Source organism: Cenococcum geophilum (genome assembly GCF_001692895.1).
Source record: "Cenococcum geophilum 1.58 unplaced genomic scaffold K441scaffold_19, whole genome shotgun sequence".
Taxonomy (NCBI): domain Eukaryota; kingdom Fungi; phylum Ascomycota; class Dothideomycetes; order Gloniales; family Gloniaceae; genus Cenococcum; species Cenococcum geophilum.
This window is the reverse complement of record NW_027137577.1, coordinates 844,274-855,906: the sequence shown is the minus strand read 5'-3', so window position 1 is coordinate 855,906 and position 11,633 is coordinate 844,274. Positions and strand designations below refer to the sequence as shown.

The following is an 11,633-nucleotide window of genomic DNA, read 5'->3' as shown; positions in this document are numbered from 1 at the left end:
AAGCAACCATCTGTCTTTGAAAGTGTTAATCACTCTATATAGTCTCGCATTGATGGAGATTCTTAAGACTATGGCTACGCTATTTCGCCTCTTCGAATTCAAGCAACTCTCAAACGGGCCGCCCACCGAAATTAGGGAAGGATTCCTGTCAAGGCTACAGTGTGTTGGGTTACCTTTGGAACCCGTAAATAGTGTATATGCTATTCTGGGTTAAATAATGTCCGCGGACAAGACTACGCCGATTGGTGCTTGAGACCTCTCAGTAAGCCGATCCTACATGCGAGTGTCTAGGTGCTGTAAGTTCTCTCTGGCGCACATCAACCCATGAGAAAACACTTACAAATTGCGCTATGATTCCCCGAGATCGCATTGTTTACAGTCTATTTGGATTTTTGTAACTTTTTGTTCCATTCCCGTGGTTTGGACACGAGGAATTCACTGAACAATACTATTGTTCATAAAGTTAACAAAGCCAATAAGGGTACGATTTCTTTGTACGTTGTTCGAGCAAAGTTCGGCCTATCGTACCGTCTACTTAAGTGCAGCTATCGGCCTCTGTAAATGCTTCTCGCAGATAGTTAAGAAGGCCTCCGTTAATTCGAATCGATAATTCGATACGCTTGGTTGTTTGGCTTAGGGTGTATTGGAACACTGTTAAGACCTTCCTACAGATTCTATCGACACTCACCGACTGAAAGGATCGCCAATGTCTATGAAATATGTGTCTGTGCCTTCGTGGAGAAAGAAGCCAGTTGCAGAAGTCAGGACACCGCGGCCGGAAGAGGCAAAGAATGCCAACCGGCAACAAGTTACAAAACCTCAACCTCAAAAATGCAAGCCACAAAGACGACCAGCAGATGCAAATCGCCATGTTTCGCGCAAGAAACACCCAAAGCAAGAACCACGAGTTGCGGTGGCGAACAGGCACCAGGACAAGATATCGAAAATGCCTTGTGGTAATCCAAAATCTCATGAACGAGGAGATCGGGAGCTGAAACCGAATCATCGATGTAGTGTTTGCCGGACTGACAGTGAATCGACCCCATTTCCAAGCCATCATAAACATATCCGAGATCTTGGCAAAGGTGGTGAAGGAGTCGTGAAGCTTTGGCAGAACACCCGCACAGGACAACTCATTGTGGCTAAGAAGCTCATGTACAGAAGCGGTCGCACTCCGTATGAAGCAAAAATGCTCATGAGAATGCCAAAATTTGAGCGTATTGTCTCATGCTTGGGGGTTGAATCCGATTCATCATTGTCGCAAAGCCGGACAGTCTTACTGGAGTACTGCAATTCTGGCGACCTAAATAGGTACTACAAGAGCCTGACGGGCCAGTGCTCTGAATCTTTTATCTGGCATGTCTTTAAACAGCTTAGTGAAGCCATTGCGTTCATACATAATGGTATAGGTGTGCAGTCTGAAGGCCATAGTCAAGTATGGACAACTATTATACATAGGGATATTAAGCCAAGTAACGTCCTGCTTACGAGTCCTAGGCCTGGCGAGAAATTTCCTAATGTTAGACTAGGAGATTTTGGTTTGGCCAAATGCTTCTCGCCTTCGTCAACACCAGCAGAGAACAACTCATTCTGTGGCACACCTCCATGGCAGGCTCCGGAAATACCTAATGCCATCCCAGCCTCAGATGTTTGGGCCATCGGAGCAATTGTTCATTATCTAGCGCTTGGCAAGCCTCCGATAAGAACATCTGGGATTGGTCCAGCACGGATTTGGATTCGAGACAATGTGCCACTCTGCGTCAGACGCAAAGATGCTGAAAAACTGTTTTACATCGCCAAGAACCCGCGATCGCCACAGCATATCAATGTTAGGTGCAGAGGGAAGCCTTACAGCAGCTTACTAGACTATTGGATGATGCGTGCTTTGTGCATGAGTTTTGAGCTCCGAATCACTGCTTCTGACCTTCTTCGTTTCGTTGGACGAGTCGCAGATATAGCGATCGATCTTGTGGAAAACGGGAAAGAAAACTTGCTCAACACACAGAGATATACTGGAGCTGAGACTGACAGTGATGTGGTAGAAGACTTCTTAAGCATCGTTGCTGCTGGTAAAGAGTGTGATGCTGGGGAAGACACCTCATCATCGCTTAGTGATAAACCAGGAACTAGTCAGAATCACATTACAGGCAGGGAGGATTCACTGGATAAAGAATTGCTGTATTTGGATACATCCCGACTTTTGTATGCAAATATCCGGAAGCCAGTAAGGCCAATTGATCAAGGAAGTTCACAGTAAGTGGTTCGTTTAGTCTGCTATTATCATGCCTTTATTCCTGATTATGTATATTAATTAAAACATTAATAATATAATTACCTTAGCAGCTGGCCTGCTAATAAGATTGGACTATGAGGCATACTGCTAGGTGTACGGTAGGGAGCAGCTAAGGCGAGCAAGAGTCACAGGAGAGTCGATGGAAGAGGACGATATATAGCAAAAAGTGTAGGCAAAGACCCGTATAGAGACGAACTGATGAAGAGAGGAAGAGGGCCGCAAGCCCGAGGAGCTTATAAGGGGGTGCCAAGGCCTAGCCGAAGGTAGCCCCCGGGCGATGCACCTTAGCAAGGGTTAAAATATCCCTTATAAAGACTTAATACCTTTAAAAATATCTTCAGATATTAAAAACCACAACCTTTTACTAAAGCGTTTGTATTTACTCTTATTAACTAAATGATTTAAAATAAAAACTTTGTAAAGCTATTAGACGTAATGTTATAGGACACCCCCGTAATACCTTATACACGTCTACCTGTTTCCACCAACTCGGCAATTAGAGACTGATTACAAGACCGCAATTTGCCGCAACCTATAACAATCTACCGCATTCTGCCATATTCTGCTAAGTCCGCCAAATCCTACTAAGTTCTGCCAGGACCGCTACCCGAATCTTATTCTACCCTATATATATATTAACTAAGTAACTAAGTTAACAATATATACCCTTCCTTTTTATTTCCTTACCTTCTTTCCTTATATAACGTCTTAACTTTATTATATAGTTTATATGCATAGCTTAATAATATCTACTTCGCTATATATTATTATCGCTTATACTTACTCTATAATATATAGTATATAATAAGCACAATTAAATAGCTATTAGTAGTGCTAACCTATAACAGTAGGTAAAGAATTAAGACGTTACGTAAAGAAAGGAAAAAAGGAAAAGGTCGCGATAAATATTTACAGCTTAATAGCAATTAAATTAGCTAGTTAGATAACTTTAACCGGCGATTAAAGTTCCTTAAAGTTACTAGTAGGCAACCTCTATTAGTTAAGACGGTAGGAAGTAGCCAAATAGGTAGAATAAGTAGAAAGAGTAGAAAGAGTATTATAAGTAAGTCTTATAATAGTACCCCCCTTTTAAAGTCCAAGCTTCTACAAAAAGGTATATATATCTATTTAGGTAGTTTAAGACAGTCTAAGTATTGGGCGTAAAATGTTTTAACTGCGGTTATCTAGCTAATAGATTTAATAAGTTCTCAAGTTATTTCGTTATAGTTAGTCTATTTTACTAAATATTTAAAATAGTAATAGTGGTGATTATATCTCGAGTTTTTTTTATAAGATTTTTTTAATCTATAATAATAAGGAGTAGGGGAGTAGAGTATTAATTTAGTAAGGGTTTAGAAACTAGTATAGTAAGATATAAAATAGAGATATAGAAAATAGAGTAGATTTAGATAGTATTAAATAGTTCTAAATAGTATAGCTAAATCCGCAATAGTTATCTATTATTTACTATATACTTTATAAATAGAAGATATAGCTAATACTGTATAATTTTATATTCTACTAGCGGCGCGGAATGTTACGAAATAAAAAATATATATAAGGATAAAATCTAAAGGCAAAGTAGCCCCTAAAAAAGGCGTAAATATAGGGATAAAAACGAACCTGTCTAATTTAACCATTAAACTGCTAATAATTAATTTGATAATATACTGGGAATTACTAACTATAACTAATAAATATCTTCTAGAGACAAAGGCTTTATATTGCGCAATAATAATATAGCAATTATTACTACTAATAGGATATTTACCCTACTATTAAACGGCTAGGCTATATACTGTAAGGTATCTACTATAAAGACCTCTATTAACTAACTAAATCCCCTTCTATAAGAAAGTGGATTATTATTAACTATAATTGTCGGTATTACCTGGGGGTACTACAATTGCAATATAAGGTAACTGGTTCTTAATTCATTCGTGTCTTGTTCGTCTACCAAAAGAGAAAGAAAGGGGTAGTAAAGGTCGGGCTATCTATTGGGCCGTAGGTGGTCAGGTGACCTACGCTACGCCATACAGCCCCTGCCGCATACGCTCCACGTCAGATATTTATAACCTCTACTTATACAGACACTGGCGACATTTACAAAAAGGAAAGAAGGTAAGAAAGTATAAAGGAGAAGTATATAGGTCAACAGGTGTTCAGGGCAGTAATCGCGAATGTCTCGGGTATTGCGAATATTACGGATATTGCAGACGTTGCGGATATCGTTACGGATATTGCGGATATCGCTACGGATATTGCGGATATCGCTACGGATATTGCGGATATTGCAAATATCGTGAACATTCGGATATTGCGGTGGAGACAGGTAGGCGCGTATAAGGTATTACTAAGGTGTCCCATGACAGAGCGTAGTTGTAGTCAGAACCGAAGGTATAGCGGCTTTGGAAGGTATAAAAGTTATCGCAGACTATAGGGGAAAACAGGTGGAAGGGCTGATAACCAAGCATTGTATAACGTTGTTCCTCCTCCTCCTAGGTCTAGTTACTGTTGTCGGGTAAATTGTAATAGGGTATGCTATTGTCGGCCAGGTTACCAAGGGTCGTACTGCTGCTGCTGGGCAGGCTGCTGAAAATTGTACTGTTGCTAGGTAGGTTGTTGGGGTATAAATGCAATAGGTGTTTGAGGTGTCACAGGGGTATTCGTAGAGGGAGCTGTGACATTCGTAGAGGGAACCGTGACGTTCGCAGAGGGAGCCGTAACGTTTGTAGGCGGGGCCGTGACGTTTATAGGCGGAGCCGTGACGCTCATAGGCAGAGCTGTGACGTTCATAGGCAAGGGGAGCTCGGCTATAGGAGGAAGGTCATTTAGGGCAGCTGGAGCTGAGTTGTACCGTTGCTGGGCAGGTTGCGGAGGTTTATACGAGCTTGGCTGCCGCAGATCCTTAGCTTTAGTTAAGGAAGAGGGTAAAGCTAGCGGAGCTTGCGTAGGTGGAGCTTGTGCGGACGGGGCTTGCGTAGACGGAGCTTGTGCAGGCGGAGCTTGTGCGGATGGAGCAGCTTGCTTAGACGGAGCTTGCGCAGACAAGGCTTGTGTGGGCGGAGCTTACGCGGACGGGGCTTGTGTGGGCGGAGCTTGCTAGGGTATAGATGCAACAGGTAGTTGAGGTGTCCTAGGGGTAGTGGCAGACGACATCAGAGTTAATGGACGTAATTTAAGACGGCGGTTGATGACATATAAATTAAAAGGTCCTTTAGTACTAATAAATAGTTTAATTTCTGTATCTGACTATTCCGTACAGTCGTCCTCATAAGCGACGTCGTACAGTGCTTGTGGTACTAACTTGCTCTTCATATTAAAGACCCATACTCCATTACGTTAGAGTAGTTGTTTAAGTCCCCTAAGTTCAGACCTATCGGCGTCTTTAAATGTCTATACCGTAAAATTGTTAAAGTCCTCTTGGTATAATTCCCATAAGCTTTTGTTCTTAAAGTTATACTTAGTATACTCTTTAATTTTAAAGTTAATATAATTAGTGATATCCTCTACAGTAGTCTCGTTGGTTAGGGTGATCCCGTTAGCCCAGTTCGGACGTTTGATTCCTGTGTCGGACATAATGACTGGCGTAGATCGTGGTGTAGGTTGTGGCTTGCAAAGGCCGTAGAAGGGGGGGGATACGCTGGCGTTTAGGGCGTGTTATTGACGTGATTTTCGACGTGGCGGATCTGCAATAAAGGTAGCAGACGGTGTCGGGATTATAGGTAGGTAGGTGCTGCTAACGCTGCTAGGTGTACTAGCGCTCAGTAAAGAGGTCGTACTAGGTATTAATTTGCGTAATAGACGCGAACCGGACGAAGCCTTGGTAGGAGCCAGTTCTTTAAGTTCCTAGGGCCTTAGTAGAAAGGGTTCTCCTTAGCAAACGCGACGTAATCGACGGGCCTTAGTAGGAGCGATTGCGTATTATCTCTTAAGTAGTTATTTTATGTAATAGACGCGAACCAAATAAAGCCTTAGTAGGAGTCGGTTCTTTAAGTTCCCAGGGCCTATATAGGAAGGGTTCTTCTTAGTAAACGCTACGTGATTAACGGGCCTTAGTAGGAGCGATCGCGTATCGTCTCTCTTTATAATAACACCTAGCTGATCTGTAATATCAACTAATTAGTGTTGGTATTACCCGGGGGTACTGCAATTGCAATATAAGGTAACTGGTTCTTGATTCATTTATGTCTTGTTTGTCTACTAAAAGAGAAAAAAAGGGGTAGTAAAGGTCGGGCTATCTATTAGGCCGTAGGTAGTTAGGTAACCTACGCTACGCTATACAGCCCCTACCGCATACGCTCCACGTCAGATATTTATAACCTCTACTTATACAGACAATAATATTTATTAGGATAGAAGGCTATATAGAGGTTATTAGGAGATATGCTAGTAAACTAGTGTAATACTATACAACTAAAGACTAGATGTAGCTGTATTAGTAATACCTTAATCTACTTAATAACAATAGAACTAAATTCTATCTATTTTAAAGTAAAGTAAAGTATATACTTGCCCTATTCTTTATTTAAGAAAAAGTGTTATAGGGGCCATTAATTAATTTCTATAAGACCCCTAGCTTGCCCCACTACTATAAAATTAGATATCTATAAATAACTTAAATAACTTATTTTAGAGATATAATTAATTAAACAAGGGTATATATTGTATATTAGTAAAGGAAAGGATTTAATAAAATATACTAAATATTATATTATTTGTTCTATTTATTGCCCGATTCAGTCCCTTTATTAGGTCTATATAGGCTTCTACCTTCTATTTACAGGAAAAATCCCTATAGGAGAAAAACCTAGGTGTGTCCTTTTAGCTAGTCTTATGCGCTCCGCCTACGCCTAGCCTATTTACCTTTATTATATATCTGCCTTTTATACTATACTTCTAAGGTATCTTAGAAGGTCTAGGGGGTAGTAGAAGGGTCTATTAAGTCGCCTATAAGCTACCTTTGGCTTAGCGGGGGGGTCCAGTCCCTAAGGGGCTGGAAGGGGGCGTATCCTCCCGTGTCCTCCTATTAGATCTTATACGCTGTCTAGAACTGCTAGAGGACTCCTTAACCTATAAACCATTATGCTGCTACTTGTAGGCCCCTACTTGTTAATAGCATTTGGGTAATATTATTTGCGCCCGCCCTAGCGAATAGCTGGTCTCTTGCCGTACGGTAAGTGCAGAAGAGTATTACGTGGCGTACTAACTGTGTGGGCCATCCACACGTGCAGTGTGGTATAGTATTTGGGACATAGATGCTTTCCAGCCATGCGTTTAGTCCTAGAACCTCTGTCCGTAATATACTAAATATTATATCTAGTATAGAAGTATTTAACTTAAATAGCCGTACTCGCTATACACAGAAACGCCTAGGTATAGTATTACTTAGGTTTATGCCTATTATAAAAGGGTAGGTTAAATTAGAAGTATATTATATCGCAATGGAACTTATATTGTCCTATAAGTACTTTAAGCTACCTACCTATATATTACTAACTAATAGAATTTTAAGCGCTGGAAATAATTTTAAAGACTAGTATTTATATTGCCTATATAGACGGAAAGATTAGAGTATCCCTTAACCCGTTAGTGTCCTTAGAGAATTCGCTACTAGATTTAACTAGGCACTTGCACTAAACCGGGTTCTTTAATTAGTTAGTCCCTTATCAATAACTATAGGACCTAAATCAGCGGGTTAAGAGATATTACCCTATTATCTTATTAATAATAGTAGACTATAAGGAGTAAGTCGTAATTATAGGTGTAAAAAATCTTTAATAATGCACTATATACTAGATACCGCCTAGCTAATAAGGAAATCTCTAGGCTAAATAGAAGTTCCGCGATTATATAAGTATAAGATAATAAATAGAGCCCTAATCTAGAAGGAATATTAAACAATTAAACAATACTTAGGTTTATCTATAATAAAACTTTACTTAAAAGCATTACTTAGTAAATATATATATAACTCCTAACATACTATACCAGCTTATAAAAGGGGTAGTAACTAACCTAATTAACTAAACTAAGAATCTCTTACTTAATAATATAAACTACGGCGATTAAAAGGGTAACTAAAGTGGTAGGGTTTAACCGAAGACTATATTAACGCAATACTAAATAAATAATTTAGTTAATTGCTAGAATTTGTTAGTATAAAACAATTTAAAGAGTTTATATTAGTTAGTTAATAGATAGGCCATCTTTAGAAAGATATAATGCAATAGCTTATAGTGGCACTAACACTCTATATACTAAAGGAATATATAGGAGTAATACTATATACTTAAGTAGTTTTAGACTTTATAATGCTTATATAATACGCTTTATATAACGTAGTCTGCGGGTAAGTAAACCATGCGGGCAAGTAGGCCACTTCAAAAACCTACCAAAAAAGCAGGAAATTTATACCTTAATATCTTAACAACCACTTAATAATAAATTCTAATAATTTAGATTTAGACTTTTATATATACTCTGCGGCTTCTATTAAGGTTATATAGTAAATAGTTTAGTAGTTTTAAAGATATAGTAGCTTAGCCTTATTTTGGCCCTTAAATATTAATTTACTATACAACTTTAATAGAAGCTGTAAAGTATATATGGAGGTATAAATCTAAATTATTAGAATTTATTATTAAGTGGTTGTTGAGATATTAAGGTGTGAATTTCCTAATTTTTTGGTGAGTTTTTAAAGTGGCCTACTTACCCATATAGTCCACTTGCCCGCAAACTACGTTAATAATAATACTATTAGGTATATAGAATATATACTCTATATTATTTGATCTTATTTAATGTCTAATGCGGTCCTAATTAAGGTCTATGCAGATAAAATACCGCCGAGTTAGATACAAAAAACCCTAAGGGAGATGTAAGGCATATTGCCTAGGTATACTGTAAGCTTTGCAGTGTATAGGAATTAAACAAGCAACTTTATTATAAATCTATGGAAATTAAGTGGTATAAATGCATGAAAGTAGACCCCTAACTCCGAAGCCTATAAGTCATTTAAACCATATCCGAGATATATAAGGGTAGTGCTAACGTAGGTGAAACAGGGTAATATACAAGGTCCGGTAGTCGGTTACATATACAGTAGGGAGCAGGCAAGCCGAGCATAAGTTACAGAAGAGTCGATGGAAGAGGACGATATGGTAAAGAGTAGGTATGGCAATACCCTAGTATAGAGAGAGAGAGACGAACCAATGAGGAGAACAAGAGGGCTGTAGGCCTAAGGGAGCTTATAAGGAGGTGCCAAGGCCTAGCCGAAGGCTGGCCCTGGCAGCCGCCAAAAGATCCCTTACAGGAGACGTAAGAGGTAATACAGCATGTACCCCTCTAGGTAGCACGCCCGTACTACATTAATGGGAGGGAAAATACCGTTAGGTCACTGCTCTAAGACTTAGTCCCTTGGGAAAGAGTGTCCTAATCGCCTATCTTACCCTATCTGCCGTTTATACCATACTTCTACTTAATTATAGATTGCCGTGAGATTGTCTTGTGTGCCTGCCCTTGCTCCCATTTAAATACCCTATATGTGTGTATATGTTCGCCTACGGTCCTCCTGCTTATAACATAATTTCCACCCTAAAGAAATAGCGGGACGAATTTAAACTAATATAGAACTAGGTGTCTTGTCCTAGGGCCCCAACCTAGGTCCCCTATGCACATCCCCAGCCAAAGATATAGAGGAAGACGAAATACCGCGGGTAAGTCCAGGCTATTAGATAGAGTGGGGAATAAGAGGCTTATTATAGGCCTCCCGGGGCATATACGGTTCGTTTAGTTGCTATGTTGTATAGGTGCCGTGTTGTGTAATCGTATGCCGTATAGGAGGAAGGGGGGACGCCGGAGGTACATGTAGATGCCGTGTTTAAATAGCTAATTCGGCGTACAGTCAGTTGCGAAATATTGTCGACAGTGTGCACAGACATAATGCGGCTTACCACACCCACCAAATTCACAAAATACCCTATATAGCCCTACCGCCCTACTAATATAGCTCTATATTTTATAAATGGAGGCCTATTTTATAGCTCTATTTTACGGCCGTAAAATGAGGCTCTATATATGTAAACTAGACCAATATTGGTGGAATTATATGGGGTGCTTTTCAACGGCTGTTAAACTTGAATTGAGGCTCTGCGCTGACTAAGCCGACCTCTCCCGCCCCAACAATAAGCACCCCCAATAGCCCCACTAATATGGCTCCAAATTATATAAATAAGGGCTTATTTTGTAGCCATAGAGTAGGGCTATAAAATGAGCCCTTATTTATATAATTTAGAGCTGTATTAGTGGGGTTATAGTGGGTGTATTGTTTTGATTGGGTGCGGTAAGCCGCATTGCGTCTGTGCACACTGTCGACGATATTTCGCAACTGACTGTATAATTGACCCGAGGTACGAGTGGTCTATATATTCGGGTTGGGGGTCCTGGAATTCAAACTCCCGCCAAGCCAGCTTCTGATTGGTTGGGAAACAGCTTCTGATTGGTTAGAAAAAAACTTGCGGGCGGTAGGTTGTAGCAGAATCCACGTGACGAACTTTAAAACGTTGAGCCCTATAACGTGTTCCTGGGGTAAGCTGGCCACCTGGGCATCCTGGCCACCTTAAAACTCACCAAATTCACACTTTAATATCTTAACAACCACTTAATAATAAATTCTAATAATTTAGATTTGGACTTTTATATACACCCTATAGCTTCTATTACAATTACATAGGAATTAATTAAGTGATTTTTAAGATATTATATAATATTATAATTTAGGGGCCAAAACAAAGCTAAATTACTATATCTTAAAAACCGCTGAACTAATTACTATGCAACTTTAATAGAAGCTGTAAAGTGTATGTAAAAGTCTAAATCTAAATTATTAGAATTTATTACTAAGTGGTTGTTAAGATATTATAGTATGAATTTTCTAATTTTTGGTGAGTTTTAAGGTGGCCAGGATGCCCGGGTGGCCAGCTTGCCCCAGGAACACGTTAAAAGCTCTGCGTCGAGCTCTACCAAAGCCCTCCAAGAGCTCTGCATAAAGCTCCGTATAAAGCTCCGCAAAAGCTCTACCAAAAGCTCTACTAAAGGCTTTGCAGCACCTCTGCCCACCTAGTGTACTGGCTACGCAGTAAATGGAGTAGTGCGCAGGGGGGTCCAAGGGGGTCTCCCTCTTGAAGCTCTGCTTGAAGCTCTGCTTGAAGCTTTACTTAAAGCCCTATACGGAGCTCCAAAGCTCTACTAACACGCAGCACTAATATACTAGGAAGATTCTGCAATTGGCCGTATAACCGCCCATACGATCAATTGCTGTACAATCGTCTCTACGAAC

The 11,633-nt window shown here is 39.8% G+C and overlaps 1 protein-coding gene across 1 annotated transcript; it reads left to right on the top strand.

Moving 5' to 3' along the window:
* Window positions 1-946: 946 nt before the first annotated feature.
* Window positions 947-1,747, top strand: K441DRAFT_558264 (kinase-like protein; the record flags this gene model as incomplete). The annotated part of the gene is made up of 1 exon (XM_067643404.1): window positions 947-1,747. A coding segment is annotated over one exon (801 nt), but the record flags the coding sequence as incomplete, so codon positions are not given.
* Between the last annotated feature and the right edge of the window lie 9,886 nt (window positions 1,748-11,633).